Raw genomic sequence first — 24,941 nt, forward strand, 5'->3', positions numbered from 1 at the left:
CTGCGCCACCAGGGAAGCCCTAGGCAGTGGTTTTAAGTCTCACTTTATCCGGAGAGTAGCCCTCTAGCCCTCTCTTTTTTGCAGTAAATTTCTGGCTCTCTGAGGAGCAAGTAATACAAAGGTGATCTCATTAACAACCAACTTGGAAAAGGTTCCAGGTCAAGGGGATACCTGCTCAGTGTTGACTTGAGAAATGGTTTTTAAGAATCACACCTGGGGGAAGGTGGGTGGTTTTAAGTCTCGTTGCAGACCGAGCACTTAGGTGCAGCATGGAGACCTTGGGCTCTTCTCTCTCACCCCAGAGGACAGAACGCAGATGCCTGTTCCCGGGAAGAGAGGAAAGAGGACCCCCCAGCTGACTCTTGAACAACGTGGGTTTGAACTGCACAGGTCCACATACACGTGGATGTTTTTCAGTAGTAAACTACAGAGCTACACGATCTGCGGGTATAGAATCGCAGGTGTGGAGGAACCTCGCACATGGAGGGCTGACTGTAAATGCTACATGGATTTTTGACTGTGCGGAGGGTCGGTGCCCCTAACGCCTGCTTTGTTCAAGGGTCATCTGATTTTCACATGGGTGGCAAGTATTTTATACCTTGAGGTTGAATACCGAAGGTGGTGGATAGAGGTTTCAGCCCTATTCCACCCTTAAACCCAGATTTGGAAGCGTCCTGGGACCCTTTCCTCTTTTTTCTTTGTCTCTGAAGGAATCCATGAGATGTTTAATCTCCTCTCAGAAGACCTGAAGACTGATCACCTGTCCTCGTTTTTTTCTTTTTTCAATGTCTTTGAAGTAGTACTGTGGTATTTAGAAGGAACGTTGACTTTATTTTAGGAGAGTTTTTGTCCTTCTGTATTTTGTCCTCCTCTAGTTTCTGTTCTCCTGTGTCCCTCTCTTCCCTGCAGTGTTTCCAGCATTTCATTCACCTCCATTCTGATCCTAATCCTCCCATTATTAGGCCTTTGTCACCTGTCCTTTCCTTTTGAACACTCTTTGCACTGTTCGTTAATCCTTCATTTACTCTTTCACTAACTCCTTTCAAAGTGTCTCCCAAAGCCACCTGTAACATACGGGGAGGGGGTATAAAACTGAATGACCAGTGGAAGAACATACTGCTGCTTCTGTGTGCAGCACGTGTTTTAGACATCTGTTGGTTTCTCTCGATAGAGGTTAAGCTACTTGAAGGCTGGATCCCTGTCTCACTGGTCTTTGTAGCCTGCCTCCCAGACTTAGCAGATACTCAGCTTGAGGAACAAGTGATGTCTATTTCTAGCCCATCATTCTGAGACTTAATGACAGAGGGACATCGTTCCATTTTCAGATATAGCAAAGGCGTAATTATTTTCATCCATTCGTTCTCTGCAACTTCATTCTCAAAATTAGGTCCCGAGTTAATTGACAATTACCTTTGAAATGTGTGGGTTATTTGAGGCAACCAGGTGGTGACATTGAGTTCTCAGCCAGAAGTTTATTTCTGGAATCGATTCAGTGGCCTTGAGCTGGTTTTTCTTCCCTTGATTCCCAGAAACCATGGTTTCCCGGGAAAGATCATTCCCATTTGAACGGGGCTGTGATTCTTGCTGGGTTAAGTAAAGAAGCCTTTTGGTTCTGCTTCTGCAAACTTACACACTGAACTGGGACACATTTTTGTTTGGGGTAATGCCTGGGAAAAGAGGAACCTTTCATTTTATTCAGAAGTCAAAAATAAAGGCATCCCAACCACCTGGAGATTTTTGGGTCACAGCATACCAGCCTGACTTCATTTTTATGCCTAACGGTTAGGCAGGCAGGCCTCTCTCTTTACACTCGGACCAGCGCCCATCTCTCCCCGGGGAGCAGGGAGCGCACCATCCAGATCTTGCCGTGTAGTAGGTGCGGGGTTACGGGGAAGCCGGAGCTCACCACTGCCCTCCTTCAGGTGCGGAGCTTCCCAGGGGCGTCTCCTGCCATCCTCACTGAGTTTGAAAACATACCCAGTGCCTTTTCAACCAGCCACCACTCAAAGGGCCCAGATTCCTTTTCTCTTCTTCCCCTGTGGAGCTGGAGAACCAACCAGTCCGGCATCTGCTGGGTAAACTAATTCAGGAAACTTGACTACAGGTAGATGGTGCTGCTCGTGTAGACCAGCTGCCCTCTGATGGCTCTCGTGGTCATTGACCGTGGTGATGCAGACCCGTTCAGGACACCTAGCTTTCCAGAGAAGCCCTGTTTCTGATCTGCAGGACTCTCGGCAGGGGAGGGATCGTAGTCCTCCTCAGGGTGATCCCAGCCTCTCGGCATTGGATTCTTCCAGATCCCTTCTGTCTCCTGTGCAGAGATCTCTAAAATTTGGTTTCCAACTTCCAAGCCTTTTATTTTGACCTTCTCAGCTGGATTTTACTGATGACTCATCTCTCTATATTCTCTAAAATGATTTGGTTTTTTGTGCATTCCTCTGTATGGGTGATACCTTTAAACATATTTCCTAGCTTTTTTAAAAAAAAACTTTTTATTTTGAAATATTTATAATCCCTGTAAGTTGGGGAAAAAATAAACAGACAAGGAGGTCCCTGCACCCTTCTCCCAGCCTCCCGCCAGGGGTCACATCTCGCATAACCACGTGCACCGTCAAAGCAGGAAAGTGGCTTTGCCACACTCCCCAGAGCTTATTCCTAGAGTCTACTTTCCCCAGGTGTGCAGTGCATGCACTCACGTGTGTGTGTGTGCGTGTGTGTGTTCGCATGCGCATGCACGCTTAGCTTCGTGAGATTTTGTCGTGTGTAGATTCATGTAACCACCACCACTCTGAATGTCCAGAGTCGCACAGCATCATCCCGTCACCGGCGGGCTCCCTTCTGCGCCTCCTCACACCCATGCCTGACCCCTACCCCCTAACCTCCAACCCCTGGCAACCACTAGTCTGTTGTTCTCCATCTCTGTCATCGTACTTCAAAAATGTTCCATAAATGGAATCATACAACATATACCTTTTTGAGATTGGCTTTTTCTACTCAGCAAAATTCCCGAGACCCATGCCTGTTGTTGTGTGTGTCAGTACTTTATTGCTGAGTAGTATTTCATGGTTTGGATGTATCACAGTTTCTTAACTATTTACCCTTTAAAAGACAGTTGGGATATTGTCAAGTTTTGGCTTTTCCAAAAAGAGAAGCTGTGGACCTTCATGTACAGGTTTTTGCATGAACTTAAGTTCTCATGTCTCTGGGATAAATGCCCAAGAGTACAACTGCCAGGTCCTTTGGTAAGCACATTGTTTTAAAAGAAACTGCCAAACGTTTCCAGAATGCCTGTACCATTTTACACTCCCAGTAGCAATGTATGAGTGACCTCTAGCTTTTTAACATCTCAGAAGTCCAGTGGGAAAGGTTAAGATCAAATGCATAATATTTTAGGAAGTAAAGTTTACCTTCTATGATCAAATCTCGATAATTTTTATGTTAATATTCAATTCCTTAGATGAACTCTCTAAATACACTCTTAAATGTTTGATTTCTTTAGCTTGTTTATCTGATGTAGACAGAAACGAGCAATTAAATGGCCACAAGCCAGAGAAAGCAAGAGGAAACTCAGGGCCTAGAACCGTCCACTACATCATCGCCCCTTGCAAGACTGAGCATTGGATTTGACTTTGGTTTCAAAGTCAGCATTCAGTTGCTACCTACTGCTTTGGCAATTATGCCTTCACATAGATTGTGGTATCTGGTATTTAAAAAAAAAAATAGGTGGTCTTCCCATAGGTGGGAATATCCAAAAAAATAGATCTAATCATTTATGCTTTCTTTCTGTAAAAAGATAATCTTTATTTAAAATAATCAAGAAAGTATACTATAGTGTAGCACATCCCCTTACTGAACTGGCTGAGTGATCTGGGACAGGCTGCTCTGTGGTGCCTCAGCTTTCTCTCTGCAGAATTGGGAATAACAGCATCTCTGAGGGCTATGGACCAATTGGATGCAAGTACACACTCACCATCCTAGCTGCCAATAAATGTCCTTGTTTTTCCTCCTCACCTGCCTTGTTACTCAACAAATGATTTAACTATAAGACACAGAGGGGGCCTCCCTGGTGGCGCAGTGGTTGAGAGTCCGCCTGCCGATGCAGGGGATACGGGTTCGTGCCCCGGTCTGGGAGGATCCCATATGCCGCGGAGCAGCTGGGCCCGTGAGCCATGGCCGCTGGGCCTGCGCGTCCGGAGCCTGTGCTCCGCAACGGGAGAGGCCACAACAGTGAGAGGCCCGCATACCGCAAAAAGAAAAAAAAAAAAAAAAAAAAAAAAAAAAAGACACAGAGGTATAAATACCTGGGTATGAATACTTGGGTATAATCCTGATACCTTCCTTACTCATCTTTGAGCAACAGGAACTGCTTAATCTGCTTCTGTTGCCCTTTCTCAGGGTGAGCGCCTCACTCTGACCCTTCAGATCAGCAGTCAGCCTTGCCGGGTGCACAGCTCCAGCCCTGCAGCCAGCTCAGGGCAGAGGAGGCTGTTACAGAGAATCTTTGCTCATGGTTCCGTCACATTGGCATACATTGCTTTGTTCACATCACTAACTACTTTTGTTCCCAGCCAAAGCTGCAAAATAGATGAATTTTTTCACCAAGTAAGTATGTGTAAAACATTTGGGTTGGCCAGTGGGGAAGAGGAATGTTATTATCTAAAAGGAAAATCCTTTTGTCAGTTTAGTTTAATTCATGTAAAGCTTTTTTTTTTTTTCCCCTAGAGAATGGTTTAAAACCGGTTTAAATTCATTAAGTTTCTCTTTCTTCTTATCGACCCAATATTTTGAGGCAGAGAAAATTTTTAGATTAAGAGAGAAATGAGAAGTTAGTGTGTAAAACTGTAGGGAACTCTAATATACCTGACAGAGAACAGTCACTTAGTAGATGATTATTAAATGAATGAATTAATAATATACTATCTTATCTTTATTTGTAGCTCACTGTTACAGTGGGGACTACACATATATCCCTGTGCACTCACTCCAGATTTTATCATTTCTTATTGAAGGGAGAGTCTAAATGTCTGCTTCTAAACGGAAGGTCGCAAACGTCTGCTTTAATTAGTCGTTTGTAGGTTGGCCTCAGTTAATGTAACGAGGAGGTGAGGCACTTGTACAGAAGTTCAGGGAATACAACATTAGGTCTTAAAATGCCCAGCTGAAAATGGATGTCTGTGTAATCTCGTTTACTTGTTAGACTTCTTTTTAGAGGGCATTTTAATATTTTGATACTCAGCTTCATAAACTAAATGTGATAGGGCTTCGGTTAATTGAGAGAAATAAACTATCCATGTGTATTTCTGTCATGTACTGTTTGTTACTGTTTATTGTTCTTATTGAATAAGTGGTAGGAAGATTGATCACCAGCAGTGTTTTGTCAGAAAGCTTAAAAGTTCTAGGTAAGCTGGGCCAATAGAGACTGAAAAGGCTTTTTTGGTTTTGTTGTGGTTTGTTTTCTCTTCCTTTTTATAAAGCACAAAATGCAGAACCACAAGATCAGGGAGGGTTGGGCTTTCTGCTTGGGGCCCAGGATGTTGATGGATACAAGTTGATGACCAAAATGGGTGAAGATTTTTATAAGAACGAACTTATTTCTCCTAAATGATTTCAAGTCTGTATTCCAAGACAAATTAGATCCCTGGGTAGTGAAAGAACTTGATAGTTAGTTCACCAAATTTGGTGTATTGCTCTCTAAGGAACTGTGGGAAAAGGAAGAGATGCCAGAAGGCCAAAAATGCACTTGTGCCTTCTTAAGAAGGTAGATTTCACATATTACTCAGGTTGAGGTCACTCCTAAGCAGAGTTCTAGAAAAGACAGTTTATAAACTGCCCTTTAAAAGGGAAGAAGTGAATGAACAAGTTATGCCATGTGAACTTTATTTCGTTCTTTACTAGGTTTCTGATTTGAAGAAGAGTACGCAGTGGAATTAGCATTTAACCAAGCATTTGACATTTAATTTGTACACAGAAAAATATGGGCTGAATCACTGTGAAACAGAATCAGCTGAGGGTGTCCGTTGACACAAGACCAAGACTGTCCTTATCCTCCCAGACTGATCTCTGAGTAGACCATGCCAGGAAGAAAGTGTTTGTGATGGGAAGACATTGCTCATACCCTGCCTGTGAATGAGGAAGTCATTTCCAGCCCAGACCCACAATTAGATCAGCTTTCTGATGGAGGGGGTGATGGGAGCTGGTAGACCAGTCATCCCAGGTGGACCTGAGGCCCCACAGACAGATGGTTTTAATCCCTGGCGTCACCTGCTGCAGGGGAGCAGCCTGTGCAGTTGCCATGTCTTTGAACTGCCTCCACCCACCTATTCAGACCTTTTGCGTCCGTCTGGGACATCTGGAGAGATTGTACATCCAAGTCCAGGCACCCTGAAAACTTGCCTTTGTTGTGTTGAGAGCATTTTTGTCTTGAAAGTGGTCAAATTTGCCATAAAGCCAGGACAGACTCAGTGCTGAAGCAGAAATAATCATGGCTGCATTAAAAACCTTGCAGCTGAGGCTGGCAGTGGGAGTGTTGGTTAGTGGATGACCTCAGCGGGGCTGGAGGTCGTTTGCACTGCAGACCTCTGTCTCTAAGCACGAGGCCTCTGAGTGCGTGGATTGGCACAGAGGGCAAGTTGATCAAAGTCTAGACCAGGGACTGCCAGATATATCAGATAATAAAATAGAATCAGAAAAGATCCCGGCAAGAGTAAGTCCAAATCTATGACAGAAATTTCATTCATGGGTTTGAATTCATGAGTCTGTTTTGAATCAGAAGGAGGCAGGTTACAGAGGTAATAAGTCACATAGGTGGCATAGGTGTTAAACAAAGGATATTCCTACCTGTGCTGATGGACAGTGTCCCCAGTAATTCCTCCCCCAGGGTGACGTATTTAGCTGCAATGAGTAAAGGCAGAGTCATGACCAGGGGGCCAGTCAGCCCGCCCGCCCGCCCACTCGCTGCGGCTTGGGTCACGTCTGGTGCTGCCTTCAGTGCTTCAGCCCCCAAATTGGGGGGCGGGGAGTTCAGAGGAGAGACAGCTGGTGCTGCCAGAGCTGGCCGAGTGCAGGGAATAACGTGTTCGTCTCCGGAGACGGAGGCCAGGCTGCAGGAACAGGCACTATCTCCAGAGATTTGAAGAGCGCAAGAGGAAGTACACTTGGACCAGCTGCGTACTGTTTCGGGGAGACAGGGTTGCGCTCAGAACCCTGTCTGACCAGGGATCCAACCCACGTCCCCTGCATTGTAAGTCGGATTCTTTACCACTGGACCACCAGGGAAGTCCCTGCTCCCGGCTTTTACACTTCCCACGCCGGCCCTGCGGCTCACCCATCCCCACTGGTACCTGAATGATTGTCAAAAACAAGAGTAGGGAAATGGATACCAGTGGTGGTAGCTTCTATTTACAAAGTGCTTGTGGTAATTGAGCACTGCCACACATTTGTGGTCATCTTACTTGATTCTCAAACTCATGGTAAAATGATCCCATTTCACAGATGAGAAAACTGAAGGCAGAGAACTGCAAGGACTTTTCCCAAGGTCACATGGGGGATAAGGACCCCCCAGCTGGTGTGTTGCGCTCCTACCTCCATCCAGATGGACCAGGCTGGTAGCCTGCGTTCAGACTGTGCATCTTGGGAGCGGTTGCAGCTAGAGCAGTCCCCAAATCTCGGGGCTCCCATGTGACCACCCACTGAACCAGCTGGAGACTCAGTGCTTTCCTGGGATCTCCCACCCCAGTGAGTTCCTCTCAGATCCCTCTATAACAAGGAAAGGGCTTTTTCAGGGGCTTTCTCCCAGCAGAGCTTTGACTCCTTCTTTAGGCTCCACCCAGCACGGGCGGTGTGGGGGAAGGGACTGGGATAGGGGATGCCCAGGGGTCAGACCCAGCAGATGCTCGATCCAGGACCAGGCTCTCCCACAGCTTTTCACAGGAGTTTTCTTCCAGGAACTCCATGGGTCTTTCTAAACCAGCCTTCTCTCTGGATCCTGGACTGTGACCCAAGTCTGTACGCACCTGCACCCCATTCTGGGCTGGTTTCAAGTTCTCCTGCATGGAACGCTCCTGGCCACAGCTCGGGTGGCCTCTAGGGGACAGCGTTGCGTAACTCCGGCTGCCTGCCCGTCACCTGGCTGTGGGCACGGTTCTCTGAGAAGTGGATTCCATGCTGTTGAGAACTTGGATAAAATACAACTCCTCTCTCATTGTCGGGCAAAGATTTATCTTTTCATTGTCAATTAACAGCATGCCCAGAAGTGCAATTTTTTTCACCCTCAGGAAGTCTGTGGTAAAAATTTCACAGGCATCCTAGAGACTATTTCTCATTCCTTTATTCAGACGTTATTTTGGGCGTCACATGTACCACTTCGAAAGCTTAAAAATAGACTTCGTCTGACTCATATTGTGTTATGATATGCATCAGTTCATCATCGGTTGGCATTGGAAATGACCTTCCTCTGAGACTTTTTCCTCCAAAATGAATGGGAATATTTCCTGTAGGACCCGACAGAGGAATTCTGAGGGGGAAGAGGAGCTTTGGGCGTTTTAATTGTGGATTTAAGCGTAGGCTCGCTCCTGCTGCCAACGTTCTTTTTCCCTTTTCAGCTGCGTGAACCCCTCCACAGCTGGGCCCTTCCCTGGCTCCGCAGCCGGCTGGGCAGTGTGCACCCTCCACCATGGATGCGTGTCGAGATGTCCAGGCTCTTGAAGGAATTAGCTGGTTCTTTGAGAACTTAGCAGGAAGAAAGGAAAGGGTTTGACCCACACATACTCGTGGCACTTTCCCCAGAACCAAAGGGAAGAGAGTTCTGTAGCATCTGGACTAATTCCAGCACCTTTTCCCTCGTACTGCACTGTTTTTAGGTGTAAAAAGATTTAAATGCGGCACGGTGTTAAGTTTACCAGACTAAGTGGCCTATTTTGAACAATTGGTTGGAACTTGGACGTGTTTTGAAAAATACCCAGAGAAAGAACACTTCTAAAAACTTTGTGATTCTTATTTTCAAAATTTCTCTTACAAGAACAAAACTATAATAGTGGCTAGCATATGTTATTTTGAAGAAATATGTATCGTCTTGTTGAATCTTCTCAGTAACTCCCTGGAGTAGGCATTATTACCATGTCCATTTTACAGATGAGAATGCCGAGACATGGATCCAAGGAAGTTGCTCTAGGTCACACCCTAGGAAATGTTAAGTCAGGATTTGAACTCGGGCAATCTGGCTTCAGAACCCACGCCTCGTAATCGTTATTCCATATCACAAGAAAAGTGTTTTTTAATTACTTGTGGATAAAACACTTTTTAATTGAGATGTAATGGACATATGATTAGTTTCAGGTTTACAGCATAATGATTCAGTACTCCTATATACTGTGAAATGATCACCTTCCCATGGAAGATTTTTCATGGGAAATATTAGAGCAAATTGGGAGATTCTTTATGGTCATAATGATTTCATCCTTCCTATTACTTATAACTGCAGCAACCAGTTTCATGGGAATTTAGAGAACAAGCAAAACAAAATGAAAAACAAGAGTATGTTATTGATGTGACCCTTAATAGATGTGCAGAGTGTCAGTCCATATTTGGTCTATGAATGGCATTGTTTCATGTTGAAATGCAGTATCAGTTTGAAGCGTGACCAGGTCTGGAGGCCTCCTTTCTGATACTGTACTGGCTTTGCTCATAGGTTGGCGCTGCTAATAGGTTTGCCCATGTTGTTCAGGTCACTTCATCACCTATGGCCTCTTTTCCTTAATCTGTTAAAATCACAGAGGTGAACCAGCCTCTGTCTAAAATGCCTATAATTAAAATCCTTGGATTGTATGAAATTTGATATCTTACAGAGATGGGTAAATAATATGATACAAGTTGACATTTTAACATTTTTAGTAAAATTAACTCTTAGGACCCCAAGTACTTGACTAAAAGTAAGTTCTTTGCCAGCACTTCCCTTATTTTTAAATTTACCTGCCCTATTTAAAATACTTATTCACCTGACAAGAGCCAGCTGGCAAATACTTTGTTTTCAACTGAATACATGTTTAACAACAGAAGAACTCTTGAAAGGTTAGCTTGGATTTGCTATCATTAGTCATTAGGGAATTGCTAATTAAAACCATAATGAGATACCCCTCATTTTGAATGGCTACAATTAAAAAGACCGACCACATTGCTATCAGTAATGATGTGGAGAGATTGGAGCTCTCAGACACTGCCGGGGGCAGCGGGGGCCGGGGAATGTGAAATGAGCCACTTTGGAAAACAGTTTGGCATTTTCTTAAAAAGTTAAACATACACCTACCATATGATCCAACCGCTCTGCACCTAGATGTGTACCTACCAGAAAGGAAAGCACGGGTGCATACGGAGACTATGCACCAGTGTGCATAGCGGCTGTGTTTGTAATGCCCCAAACTGAAAACAACCCAGATGTCGTCAACATCTGAGTGGATAAATTGTGGCGTCGACACAGAATGGAATATTACTCAGTAACAAAGAGGAAAGAACTGCTGATACACACAGTAGTATGGGTGAAATCTCAAGATAATTATGCGGAAAGAAGCCAGACCAAAAAAAAAAGAGGACTTACTGTATGATTCCGTGAATGTAATTCTTTTTTTTTAGAAAATGCAAGCTAATCTGTAGTGGCAGAAAGCAGGCTGGTGATCGCCTGGAAGGAAGACAGAGGGAAGGATTACTGGGGGCACGGGAAGGCTCTGGGGGTGATGGAGTCACTGTCACTGTCTTGATAGCGTTGATCTTTTCATGGGTTTACATGTGTCCAAACTTATCAAATTGTGTATTTTAAACTTGTGCCATTGCTTCTGTGTCCGTCAGGCCTCAGTAAAGCAGTGGTGCTCTGTCAGCCACGAGGCCACGTGGCTGGCAGTGTCGGGGCCCCCTCTCTCCCCGCAGCTGGGGCAGCCGCCTGTAATGTACACATACGTTACGGTACAGGAGGTGATTATTCCATCCCCGGGGAAGCAGGAAGCCTTTTCTCTACGCACAACCCGCTCCCAAGCCACCAGGGCCCTTTCAGTTTAATTAATTGTCCTTTCAGTTTGCTGAATGGCTGCCCAGGGACCTGGAAGAGGCAGTGGGCTTCCCAGAAGCGGGCGAGGTGCCCTGTCCCCGCCAGGCTGGAAGCAGCCCTTGTCCCAAGTTGTCTTTGCCTATCCATGTGTGCGAACACCTTGTTAACGGTCATGGCAGTGAAGGTGATCACGTGTTTCCAGTCTGTACTCCTGTCATCGACAGACTGACCTGTGTCCGGGTTGACTGTGGCCTGTGTTGGGAGCGGGGACCTGTCAGAGCCGCATGTGGATCTCCTGCCGGGCGCGGCGACAGGTTGATTTTACCACGTTATATGTTTCCTTCTTTTTGAGGGATGTAAAGCCCCCCTGTCTGAGCAGCAGTTTAATAATTAATAATGGGCTGTCATGCTCTTGCTAAAAATAAAACTGTCCATCTGCTAAGTAAGAGTCGGAAGACGCATAGAAGAATGCCCGTTACGTTTAGCAGGCGTTCCCGCTGTTGGAGGGTCTTTTCTGTTTCCTGTTGCACCTGGGTTGGGTCTGGGAAGGACTGGGAATGGTCGCTGCCCTCCCCTGTCCTTTCTCTCCTTTGTGACCGTCCCCTCGGGCTCTCTGCCTGGTTATTTCTTCACCTCGCGTCCTGCTCTGTGTCCCACTGGCCGCCGGCCCCCCTGCCGCCTGCCTCCCTCTCAGCTCCCTGGGAACCGCTGCCGCCGGTCCCCTCCCGGCCCGGACCCCCCAGCCCCGGGGAAGCGGGAAGGGCCGGGCTCACAGCGCTGTCCCCGCAGCTGTGGACATGGCTGGAGGAGCTGCAGAAGGAGCTGCTGGACGACGTGTACGCCGAGTCCGTGGAGGCCGTGCAGGACCTCATCAAGCGCTTCGGGCAGCAGCAGCAGACCACCCTGCAGGTGACCGTGAACGTGATCAAGGAAGGGGAGGACCTCATCCAGCAGCTGAGGTGGGCCACGCCCCGTCCCTGTCCCCCGTCCCCGCGCGGACGCTCTGAGGTCTGCGGGGGGCTTCCCGTCCCCCTCACTTTGTGGAACAATTAGCTATAATCCTCTGTCCAACTAGGCAGAGAACGAATAACATCCATGCATGCGAAGGAGACCAGCGTCACTCTCTCTCTTTTCTTTTCTCTTTTTCTCTCTCACAGTTTTTTTCACTCTTACGATTTTTCTCATTATGGCATTGACTAATACGCCTCCCCAGGATTCAGGTCTTATTAATATTTCCTTTTAACAGCTACCTAGAAATTACTGAGATTTCTTTACAAACCAGGTGAATTTAAACCTCCCAGGACCACGTCCTTCAGGCCCTGAGTGACCTGCTTTTCTACCGTGAGGTGGGCGTCACTCCTCTCAGAGTCCAGGCTCTGGCAGACCTGGCCTCGGGTGGCACCAGGTGACACTCCGGTGCTCCTAGTGGCAGGAAGCGGGGAGGCAGGCTGGGGCAGAGAGCATATCCCTGTCCTTGGGTCACAGGGAGCGGTCACGTAAATGCAGCGCCCCTGCTGGATCGCTGGGGTAGCTTATCTCATTGCCCGTGACGACTTCCCGTGATGCTCACTTTTCTGAGAGTCCGGCAGACTTCCTCGATCAAGGCTCAGTTGGCTGCATTACAGCTTAGCCCCACAGCTGACGTGGCTCCACCATTTGTAGCGAACGGGTGCCATCTGTTCTCTACTTACGGAGAAAAGTGGCTGAAGGTGGAACTCTACGACATGACTCACGTGACCGTCAGCCTTCTTTTAAGAGACGGGCTGTGAAGAAGTGTGGAAGGCGATCCTCAGCGTATCCTGAGGTCCAGGGAGGAAGGCCCGGCTTGTCTGGCGGGAGGGGCGGCGTGTTCTGTGTTCGGAGCGTGGCGGTCCCGCTTCCCGCCGGCTTCTTCCCCGAGGCCCCAGCCGCCGGTTCTGGCCCCCGGCAGGCTGAGACTCTCCCATCCAGTTCCTGTTTGTCCCTCTCCGCCCCTTCTCAGGGACTCCGCCATCTCCAGCAACAAGACCCCACACAACAGCTCCATCAGCCACATCGAGACGGTGCTGCAGCAGCTGGACGAGGCCCAGGCCCAGATGGAAGAGCTCTTCCAGGAGCGCAAGATCAAACTCGAGCTCTTTCTGCAGCTGCGCATCTTCGAGAGGGACGCCATCGACGTGAGTGTTCCCCCCCGCCCCGGCCACCCGGGTCTGCTCCCAGAGCTCCAGCACCCCTCCTCTGACCCAGCCTTTGCGCCAGGAGGGGGAGGGGGAGGGAGGAGGGGAGGGGGGAGGGGGAGGGAAAGAGCGGCTCCTCCCAGCTCGGCCCTGGGAGATGGGACCTGGCTCTGGGGCAGGCAGGTGGGCAGTGGGACAGACACCACACAGCAGGACAGCAAAGCGAGCGAGCTTTGAGAGTGGATCCAGGCAGGGCTTCTACAAACAGGGCCACCTTGTCACCTTGGCTTGTTCCTCCTTGATTGGACCCCTCACAGCAGCCCCCTTGTCCTGGAAGCAGAAGCACAAGCTCAGGGCAGTGATGCTCTTCCTCCCTCCTTCCCTCCCCCCGCCACTCCTCTCCCTTCAAGAGTGAGTGTTCCCTGAGCCTGTGGTCATAAGGTTGTACGTCCCAGGAAAGCCCATTTTTTCCCCACAGAAGTGTTCTCAGGCCATCTGTAATTCTTACCTAAAAAATTGACTTTTGCACCTTACATGTGACTGGGAGAAAGAAGGACGGGTTTCTTAAGAGGGCGGTTCTTAATTCTCTGCCAGGCAAGATCTTTTAGTTTTGAACTTGATGAAGTACCAGCAGAAGTAAGTATAATTGGATGACGCTGACTCTGTGTGTGAACTATGATAAAAGGAACCCGAACTCCCTGGTGAGCCTGGCTTCCTGGAGCCGGCGGGCTTCATGGCGCTGCTGGCAGGGACCTGCTGCCTGTCCAGGTACCTCCATGCATCCCAGGTGGCCCGTGCCTGGCGGCCAGAATCTGTAGAGCCTGCTCTCTCCATATCTGTCACTTGTCCTGCGTGTGGAACAGGGCCTTGAGGGCAGTGGGGTCCAGACCAAGGTGCCACCAAAGGCAGAGAGATGGCAGGGCTGCCACAGCTGAGGGCGACTGTCTGCCCGAAGTGGGCCTTGGTCCCGCCCCGAGGGGTGGTTTGGTGTGTGTTCCTCTCACAGGGGCCTTTGGTTGCCTGCTTGTCTAAACTTCCATCAGTGTTTTCATTAAAGAAAGCCCGTCTTGGCTGTTTCATTGTCATCACTGGTTGATGACAAGAAAGGAGTTAAACCCTACACACGTTGCCTGGTAATAGCTACTCAAGGGCTCTGGTCTTAAGCTTCCCATCCACGTGGAGCCACACGAAGAAGAGGTGCGCTGGTCTCCACTCACGGTGCCGCAGCACAGCTGCCAGGTTGGAGCGTTTGGGGGTAGCCAGGGTCAGGGCGCATCATCGGAGGGTAGCCAGGGTCAGGGTGCATCATTGGTGGGTAGCCAGGGTCAGGGCGCATCATTGGGGGTTAGCCAGGGTCAGGGCGCATCATTGGGGGTTAGCCAGGGTCAGGGTGCATCATCGGGGTGTAGCCAGTGTCAGGGCGCATCATCGGGGGCTAGCCAGTGTCAGGGTGCATCATCGGGGGGTAGCCAGGGTCAGGGCGCATCATCGGGGGGGTAGCCAGGGTCAGGGTTCATCATCGGGGGCTAGCCAGTATCAGGGTGCATCATCGGGGGGTAGCCAGGGTCAGGGCGCATCATCAGGGGGTAACCAGGGTCAGGGTTCATCATCGGGGGCTAGCCAGTGTCAGGGTGCATCATCGGGGGGTAGCCAGGGTCAGGGTTCATCATCGGGGGGTAGCCAGGGTCAGGGTTCATCATCGGGGGGTAGCCAGTGTCAGGGCGCATCATCGGGGGCTAGCCAGTGTCAGGGTGCATCATCGGGGGGTAGCCAGGGTCAGGGCGCATCATCGGGGGGGTAGCCAGGGTCAGGGTTCATCATCGGGGGCTAGCCAGTGTCAGGGTGCATCATCGGGGGGTAGCCAGGGTCAGGGCGCATCATCAGGGGGTAACCAGGGTCAGGGTCCATCATCGGGGGCTAGCCAGTGTCAGGGTGCATCATTGGGGGGTAGCCAGGGTCAGGGTTCATCATCGGGGGGTAGCCAGGGTCAGGGTTCATCATCGGGGGGCAGCCAGGGTCAGGGCGCATCATCGGAGGGTAGCCAGGGTCAGGGCGCATCATCGGAGGGTAGCCAGGGTCAGGGCACATCATCGGAGGGTAGCCAGGGTCAGGGTGCATCATCGGGGGGTAACCAGGGTCAGGGCACATCATTGGGGGTGACCAGGGTCAGGAAGCATCATTGGAGGGTAGCCAGGGTCAGGGTGCATCATTAGTGGGCAGCCAGGGTCAGAGTGCATTGTTGGTCAGCAAGGGTCAGGGTGCATCATTGGGGGCTGACCAGGGTCAGGGTGCAGCCCTGCATGAACAGAAGAGCCAGCGTGGCTGCCTTCCTCTCTGACCTCCACTTCATAGGAATTGCTCCTGGTGACTTAACTGCTTACTGAATAGTTTCGATCAAGAAACACAGGGCAATCAGAAGTATTATTGGAAGTTTTCCTTCCAGGACATTTTGATATTTGAAATAAAATATTGGCTTTACTTGTATTAATGTTATCGCAAAGGGAAAAAAATTTTTTATTGTATTTCTACTTTCATAAAACTACTGTTTTAAAACGTAGATCAGGAACCAAAAACATACATTTTCCCCACGTGATAGCCACAGAGTTCCACATGACCTCAACAAAGCCACCGCTCTCGGCCAGGGGTGAGCGCTTTCCTAAGCTGGGAACGGAACCCTGCAGTTCGGTCACAGACCAGCTAAAATATAGTTTAAAACTTTTAAATGTCACAGCCTGAGAGCCTCTGTTCTCTGGAGTAATCCTGAAAATGTGAAAACCTGAGCAGTTTAGGCTCTGCAGGGATTTCCTCTCCTGTCTGGGAAGATGCCCCCTCTGACTGCCCATAGGAGGCATGGAGTTATCTTTGTGGTAGAAATTCATCTGTTACCTGGTCAGTTAGAAAAACCCCCCGTGTCACTTGTATTTCAGTTGAAATAGCATTTCCATCTCTCAGAAGTGGAGCAGGGTTTCCTATGGCTTAGAATATTGCTATTTCAGTCTCCAAATATTCCATATAAAATCTGCTATGTTGGTCTAAAAAGGACAACAAAAGCCTTAACACTAGCATCTTGTGACAGTTTAGTTATGGAGAACAGTCATAACTATCTGTGCATTTAGAAAGAAAAACAGACTTTCTAAAAATTCGGGGCTACATTTAAAAAAATTGTGTCAAAGTTATTTCTTCAAAGAATCCCTGTTCAAAAAAGCCTTCCACTTTCTGGAGCTTTGTCTGTGCCACAGATTTCTTTTCTTGGCTTGTGTGGTTATTAACAGTGCTGAACATGAGGGCAGGATTTTTCCTGATGATCCTGGATCCTGACCGTCGCCAGCGTTCCTTTGTGCTCAGTGAGTGTTTTTGAATCCTGCTGCTTTTAGCACGTTGACCTTTGTTTATTGTCCATTTCTTGAGTGTTTTTTGAGCCTAACGTTGTCTCCATGAGGCACTGTCGCTGAGTCTGTAACTCACCACCACACCTACCTCTCTTCTCCCTCAGTGTCGGAAAACAAACAAACATTAAGAAAGAAAGTTCCCGGACTTCCCTGGTGGCGCAGTGGTTAAGAATCCGCCTGCCAATGCAGGAGACACAGGTTCGAGCCCTGGTCCGGGAAGATCCAACATGCCGCGGAGCAACTAAGCCCGTGCGCCACAGCTACTGAGCCTGCGCTCTAGAGCCCACAAGCCACAACTGCTGAGCCCACGAGCCACAACTACTGAAGCCCGTGCACCTAGAGCCCGTGCTCCGCAACAAGCCCGCGCACCACAACGAAAAGTAGCCCCCGCTCACCACAACTAGAGAAATCCCATGCACAGCAACAAAAGACCCAACGCAGCCAAAAATAAATAAATAAAATTAATTAATTAATTTAAAAAATTCCCCTTAGAATAGAAATAAAGATTAAAGTTACAGTAATTTTCTTCCTTTTAAAAAATATTTTTCTCATAGCCTCTTGGTTTGTGTCTAATTTGGTGTTGTTTAAAATGATTACTTTATAAATTGATATAATTTAATAAATTAATATAATGTGCACATATATTATGGAGACCAAGTAATAGAAGGAAGAAATCAGGAAGATCTGGGCAATAGGAATTTGGAGAAGCCTTAAGATGTTTATTACTTCCCATCTCCCAGCTGGATTGTGTGTAAACTCTCTCACATTCTCAAATTCTCAAACTAATTTCCCTACAGCTCCTGTGGACAAAGTAAATGAGGATCCATGGGAAATGCTATTTCACCGAAGTGTAGAGTATAATATTCTTTCACAAGGAGTTTTTCTCCTCCTTTCTGGATTTCATAATTTTGGTCTTAGTTTTTAAAAAGTATAGCGTGAAAGTTTTCCAACTACACAGAAGTAGCGAGAATAGTACAATGACCGTCCAGATGCTTGTCCTGTAAATTCAACGTGAGTTTGCCCCTCTTCCGTCAAGTATCCCCTTGCTATTGCTGTGCTGTAGCGTTTCAGAGGAAATCTTTGCCAGCTGATCATGTTTCAGTCCTAAAGGCTTTGTGAATATCTCTAAAAAACGGGCTATTTTCTTGCATAACCACATCCTAAGCACCTTGCCGTTCGTTAAGAGTGATGCTCTGTTGTCGGCTAACACCCAGCCTCTGTTCAGATCTCTGCAAGTGCTGCAGAGAAGAGGCACGTGGGATCTGCCCCTGCGTTTGGCGGTTAGTCTTTTCATCTAGACTCCTCCCCCCACCCGCCCTTCTCTTTTTCCCGTGTTGTGACTTGTTGAAATAACGTTCAGTTGTCAGAGGAACCAGGTCCCGCGTTTTGCATTTTCGCACTTGATCTCTGGTAGGCTGTTTAACTGCTTTTCTTTTCTCGGCATTTCCTGTAACCTTAGAAGGCAGATGGGAAGACCCAGTTAGGTTCGGGTTCATTTTGGTGCCAGAAGCTGCGCAGGTGGCTCAGCATGGCTCCTCCTGTCAGGAGGCGTGTGCTGTCTGGCCCCGCATCTGCAGGGATTCTGCGGGCGGTCTTTGGGGCAGGAGGTGCAGCCTGGTCCCCGTCAGCCTCTCGGGATAGTTCACTGGGCGCTGATGACCTTTACCTGAACAGGTGTTGTAGTAGTAGTTTTTGTTTTTTTTTGTTTTTGGTTACAAAGAAGTTTTCTAATTTCATTGTTTCTACATTTAATAGCTAGATTTAACGTTAAAGAGGCACTTTCCTTCATCGTTGTGTGCTTAAATAATTAATTTTCTCCTTTAAGAACCAAGTTTGTGGATGAAGGTTGGTTCCCTTTCCTCAAAACCAAAGAGCTTTTCATTGAATGTCTGGCTTTTTAGCTCTTCTTTTTTTTAACATCATTAGGAATTAATGGACTTCCGACTATTCAGTGCACTTTCTTCAACTGTGGTAAACTTTTTTAGGGTGTACTGGTCCCAGTCTCCGGGCTCCCGTGTCCTCTGGACACAGTCGCCTTATCCTCTTCCTTCCCTACCCGGCACAGTGCGATGTCGCAGCAGGTATTGATTTTGTGAGTCTTGGTCCGAAGCAGATACTTCCCCCTGTCAGATCATCTCAGATCTTGAGTCGTGGAATGACGAGCTTTCTCAGCACATGAATGACTTTGACACGGAGGACCTCACAACAGCAGAGCAGCGCCTGCAGCACCACGCGGACAAGGCTCTGACCATGAATAACCTGACCTTCGACGTCATCCACCAGGGGCAGGACCTCCTGCAGTATGTGAATGAGGTGCAGGCCTCCGGTGAGCAGCGCGTGCCGCCCTGGGGCGGGTTCGTGTCCTCGCTCGAACGCATCTGGTTCCTTTCAGGGTCACTTCCCCCTGTGACTGAGCTGTTATAAATACCAGCTCTCTGGAAGGAAACCTTTTGCTTTCTCTCACCACATAATAGGATCACATTTAACACTGGCTAGTGTACTCACCCTTAATATTCCTGCACGTTATTTCAAGGGGCACGAACTTTAGTTTTACAAATGATATATCGTTGGATCTCCATGAATGAAATGTAAACCCCAAGAAAATATGTTCATGTCCCTTATTTTCTTCTTCGTTTGTATTCTACCAGCAGATGTCACTGTAGGCTCAAAAACGTAGAGGGAACCATAGTGTTAGAAAATTAGCAACAACCTGTGTCCTACGTTACTCATTTTACACAACTCAAAGTAAATGCTTCCTCAAGAGTGAACGGGTATACAGTGGATAACAACGGAAACAAACTGAAGTTTGTGCATTTAAAAAGGGCTCACTGGGCTTCCCTGGTGGCACAGTGGTTGAGAGTCCGCCTGCCGATGCAGGGGACACGGGTTCGTGCCCTGGTCCAGGAGGATCCCACATGCCGCGCAGCGGCTGGGCCCATGAGCCACAGACGCTGACCCTGCGCGTCCAGAGCCCGTGCTCCGCGGCGGGAGAGGCCACAACAGTGAGAGGCCCGCGTACCACACAAAAAAAAAGGACTCACTTTCACCAGATATCAGTGTAGGAGCAGAAGTACATTGATAGGATATGGGTTTGCTTTGATTAGCTGTACATTATATTTGGCTTTGGACCACATCGAATTTATCCTCTGACACATGCTCGGAGGCAGGCATAAACCTCTGCTGCCTCTGACCTCCTCAGACTTGACCTTCACAGTAATAGCTTGGCCCGGGCAGGTAGTTCACACATGCAGCATGTACGTCATGCTCCCTTAAGAACACATTTGAGTTACGGTTTTCTCAGGGTATATGCCCAGGAGTGGGATTGCTGGGTCGTATGGTAGTTCTATTTTTAGTTTTTTAAGGAAACTCCATATTGTTCTCCATAGTGGCTGAATCAGTTTACATTCCCACCAGCAGTGCAAGAGGGTTCCCGTTTCTCCACACCTTCTCCAGCATTTATTGTTTGTAGATTTTTTGATGATGGCCATTCTGACCTGTGCAAGGTGATACCTCGTTGTAGTTTTGATTTGCATTTCTCTAATGATTAGTGATGTTGAGCATCCTTCCATGTGTTTGTTGGCCATCCATATATCTTCTTTGGAGAAAACCGTAATTCAAAAAGAGACGTGTACCACAATGTTCATTGCAGCACTATTTACAATAGCCAGGGCATGGAAGCAACCTAAGTGTCCATGAATGGATAAAGAAGATGTGGCACATATATACAATGGAATATTACTCAACCATAAAAAGAAATGAAACTGAGTTATTTGTAGTGAGATGGATGGACCTAGAGTCTGTCATACAGAGTGAAGTAAGTCAGAAAGAGAAAGACAAATACCATGTGCTAACACATATATGTGGACTCTTAAAAAGAAAAATGGTTCTGATGAACCTAGGGGCAGGACAGGAATAAAGATGCAGATGTAGAGAATGGACTTGAGGACACGGGGAGGGGGAAGGGTAAGCTGGGATGAAGTGAGAGAGTGGCAATGACATATATACACTACCAAATGTAAAATAGATAGCTAGTGGGAAGCAGCCGCATAGCACAGGGAGATCAGCTCGGTGCTTTGTGACCACCTAGAGGGGTGGGATAGGGAGGGTGGGAGGGAGACGCAAGAGGGAGGGAATACGGGAACATATGTATATGTATAACTGATTCACTTTGTTATAAAGCAGAAACTAACACACCATTGTAAAGCAATTATACTCCAATAAAGATATTAAAAAAAAAAAAGGAACAGGTTGAAGTGCTGTTTGAATTCCGGGCCTCCCTTCAATGTCCGCAGGCGTGGAGCTGCTTTGCGACAGAGACGTGGACATGGCCACCCGGGTCCAGGACTTGCTGGAGTTTCTCCACGAGAAGCAGCAGGAGCTGGATTTAGCAGCCGAGCAGCATCGGAAGCACCTGGAGCAGTGTGTGCAGCTCCGCCACCTGCAGGCCGAAGTGAAGCAGGTAAACGAATGGCCGGAGTGAAGCAGACCCAGCCGACAAGCAAGCGCTCGATGAGCGCTCTCCCGGTGGCTCGGATGTGTAGGCCTTGTGGCAGATTGTCCCTGATCAGAACACAGCTGTCCTGGTGTAGAATACAACACACCCCCTGACACACCACAGCTAATGTGTAAAATTGAGCCAGTGCCTGGGCAGCTCTGTGTTTACTCTGTAGTGGAAAAGCCTTGGTCACCCAGCAGCTGGTCACTTGAGAGTCACCTCCACTTAGCTTGTTTTGTTATTGGTCGTCTCTTGCCTGAAACCCTGAGCACATTGCTTCCCAGGCTGAATAACTATATGATTTATTTTTTTGCCCCAAATAGGCTGTTATCAGTCTGGCCGGGATCACAGGCTGTGTATGGCTGGGGTCTTCTTGTGTTATCAGGATACGATACTGCCATCTCCCAGATAGCATGGCAAAATAAAAATGGGACATTTGGAGGCGATTGCTTTCGGTTCAGTGCCAATGGGATTCCATGCGTATGTATATTTAGCATGTCCATGACATTTTATCACGTGAGCGGGGAAACCATGGAAGTATGGCTTTCTGGGATTCTTGTAGATGTGTAGAAAAGCATCTGTTTGATTGGAGGGGACTTAATGGTTGCCAAATGGCTGTTGTAGCCCCAGCTATCACCTCCACATTCCAGGTATCAGGGAAGGGAAAGCATATCAAGAAAGAGGCAACACCTGGATCAGAAAAGAAATGTTTTCCCCAGATGGCCCAGAAGCCCCTGCTTTGATCTCAGTGGCTAGAATTGTGTCATATCTGCAACCAAGCTGTCATAGGAGCTGAGAACTGGCTTTATTTTAAGCTCTTTCCCAAGTTGGGATTTTCTGAGTAAAGGACATGAGGAAAATAGGTACTAGTTAAGTAACCAGCAGTTTCTTCCACAAATGATTACCCAGAATGACCTTGCACATCCCTGTGGCTTCCATGGTCAGAACTGACTTCTCATTCTGTGATGCTAAGAATCTGGTGGTGTGGCCCTGAGCATTAGCGGACAGCTAAATTCATCCTTGGGTTAGTGTGCTGTCTTAATACTGACTCTAAAGTGGAAAATACGTTAGTGACATAAAACAGTTGCCTTATCAAGCAGTTTGCTAATTCTGCATGTTCATGAGGCCTAAAAGGAGTGAAAGATATATATTTTTGAGTATCAGGGAATTCTTTGCAATTGTAGGTTTTCTCGTATGTGATCCTCAGTCTGTTTTGACCTGTGGACTGATGATCAATCCTCCGGACCCTCCACCTTTTCCAGTTCCCCCTTGAAACTAAACATGACAGAATTAATTTTAAAATGCAGCCCTTACGATCAGATACCAGGGAAGGGTAGCAGGCTGTTGGCAGTGGGATCACGAGGAAATCCCTGCTTCGTAGCTAAGTGAGCAGCTCGACGGCCGTGCACTCGGACTGCGTCGCTGCTGGTCCACGGCCTGGATGCCCCAGAGGGACTGCTAAATGGAGTTCCCCTGTGTCATGTTTCAGGTGCTGGGCTGGATCCGCAACGGAGAGTCAATGCTGAACGCCGGGCTCATCACGGCCAGCTCGTTGCAGGAGGCGGAGCAGCTGCAGAGGGAGCACGAACAGTTCCAGCACGCCATCGAGGTGCGGACGCCCGGCCTGGCCTCGGAACCCGGCCTCTCCAACCTCAGGGCCAGCCTGTTAAGTCCCCTCTCACGGCACTGACCCTGGGAGCCGATGGGGGTTCAGTGGAACCCAAAATGGCTGCGCTTACGAGCCTGCAGTTGGTTACAAGAGGGGGAAGCAGTCTGGCAACTGCAGTGATGGGAGGCTGTCCACGCCCACCAGGGCGACCTCACCGCAAGGGCCCCAGAGGCCGGGGGTGGCTCTTGCTGTCCCCTTGCTGTCAGGGCCCTGGCAGGATGCACCTCACCTGTCAGGAACATCTCGGCACTGGGGAGCCCAAGCTGGGGTCTCGGCTGAGGTTTTTCACATTTTGCTCATGTTATAGGCACAGTTGCTGCTGTGTAACCCGCCTTGAAAAATCAGGGCACTCGGGGTGGCTCTTGAGGACCAGGTGCCAATCACCAGTTCCGTTTTCCCCACAAACAGTTCTGTGCACAGAGCTCCTGTGACCCTGGGGAAAAGCAGTGTCCCTCACCAGAGGGTTTTGTGCCTCGACGGGGTCAGTGCTGTGCCGGGACTTGAGCAAAATGGCTTGGCCACTCACTCTCACAGCATATGGATTAATTCATTTTAGTATTTTTGCAGGGTGGGGGAGTTAATGATTGTGACGGGTGGTCTCAAGGCACAGTCAAGGGAAAAAGAGCATTTGATTATAGAAAACTTGTTTCCTGCTCTAGTTATATACATATTCTCAGCCAGAGATGAAAACCAAAGAAATTACCATTAATTTCTTCCCTAGATTAATTTACTCTCAACTATTCAGCGCCAGTGGACAGACACTAACACTTCTCCCTGAAGCCCAGACTCTGGGTGAATCTTTTGAAAATCGTACCCTGTGCCAAGTGCCTTCTAGTAATTAAATCACTGATGCGCCTCACCGTCTGGGTAACGGACAGGATTACGCTGGGTACAGTGTTTTATGGGGCCATTAGTACCACTTCAGGTGAAAGGCAAAATTTTGCCATTGTTTAAAAAAAGAGAAGACTCTGTGTCCACAGAGACCCATGTGCCTCCCCGTGACGGCTGCCCTGCCGGGCCCTCTGGTTTCCCCGAGGAACCTGACCTCGGCCCCTCACAGAAGCTTCTAGTGAGGATACGAGAGCAGGAGTTGTTGCCGGATTTGCCAGTTTGTTTTCATGGATTCATTGTCTGGCGTGGACCTCCAGAGAACACAGTTGGCTCATTTTTAGCTTTTAACTGTGTTTCTCTCGTTCTCTTTTTTTAGATCAGTAGTTTTTGAAAACCTTTTACTCGAGTCCAGCGTTTAAGGTAAAAGTGAAATAAAGAGCATTCGCTTAGGCCACCTTTTTCTCCACTTGTTCATTAGCCCCTGGCTGCTATTATAAGAAGAATCCATAGGAATAATAAATTTGGAACATTTCAACAGCTTTTTTAGAATATTGGCTGCTAAGGGTTTTTCCTGCTATTTCTCAAATGCTGGAAACTCCACAACCAAGACCCATTCTGCAGAGTCCTAAGGCAGTTCATCCTTCCTTGGGTAAATATAAATAGTTGTTGGTAGGCATAAAAGCTTTTTTTTAACTAACCTGTCAGCTGCGGTTTTCGAAGCGTCCTCGTGAGTGTTAACTGAAGTCGTTTCCGTAAAAGCAAGCGGACAGCAGAGCTGTGGGCTTCCCGCTCCTTCCCAGTGAGCGCGCGACACCCCCGTTGAAGAGCTTTCTGCTCTCTCCCCCCCTTAGAAGACCCACCAGAGCGCCCTGCAGGTGCAGCAGAAGGCAGAAGCCATGCTGCAGGCCAACCACTACGACATGGACATGATCCGGGACTGTGCCGAGAAGGTGGCCTCGCACTGGCAGCAGCTCATGCTCAAGATGGAGGACCGGCTGAAGCTGGTGAACGCGTCCGTGGCCTTCTACAAGACCTCGGAGCAGGTAGGGCTCCCCGCCGGTCCGCCTGCTGAGCCTGACTGCCCGGCACGGCTCAGTCCTTACCTCGCCAGTCATTCCCGGGCCAGGCGAGCAGAGAAAAGCGGCATTATGGAATTAAGATTATTCTTGCTTCCCTTACGTATCAAAGAATAACAGGTCGGAAAGGATCTGAGGAGACGTCCCTTTTCTTCTCATTTAGTTGGATGGCCTGACACAGGGCAGAGAGAGGCGGGAAACTCACCCTGTATTTTGTCCTTGTTCTGAAAGGCCTGCGTGGACGCACGCCAGGTGGTGATCCCGGCCCTCGGGCCAGCACTTGTCGTCCCATG

The 24,941-nt window shown here is 48.3% G+C and overlaps 1 protein-coding gene across 3 annotated transcripts in view; it reads left to right on the forward strand.

Annotated features, from left to right (window-relative positions):
• The window catches only part of TRIO (trio Rho guanine nucleotide exchange factor), a gene marked incomplete at its 5' end in the record, with an annotated part of 386,192 nt that overhangs the window by 229,491 nt on the left and 131,760 nt on the right, over positions 1-24,941 (forward strand). For all 3 annotated transcript variants that reach the window (XM_081233199.1, XM_081233200.1, XM_081233198.1), the window contains 6 exons: positions 11,822-11,991; positions 13,014-13,188; positions 18,708-18,903; positions 20,870-21,036; positions 22,562-22,681; positions 24,424-24,615. In XM_081233199.1, the coding sequence (XP_081089325.1) occupies positions 11,822-11,991; positions 13,014-13,188; positions 18,708-18,903; positions 20,870-21,036; positions 22,562-22,681; positions 24,424-24,615 (1,020 nt within the window). The remainder of the gene's footprint in view (positions 1-11,821; positions 11,992-13,013; positions 13,189-18,707; positions 18,904-20,869; positions 21,037-22,561; positions 22,682-24,423; positions 24,616-24,941) is intronic.

This window comes from Mesoplodon bidens (assembly GCF_964165515.1).
Source record: "Mesoplodon bidens genome assembly, chromosome: 4".
In the NCBI taxonomy this organism is placed as follows: domain Eukaryota; kingdom Metazoa; phylum Chordata; class Mammalia; order Artiodactyla; family Ziphiidae; genus Mesoplodon; species Mesoplodon bidens.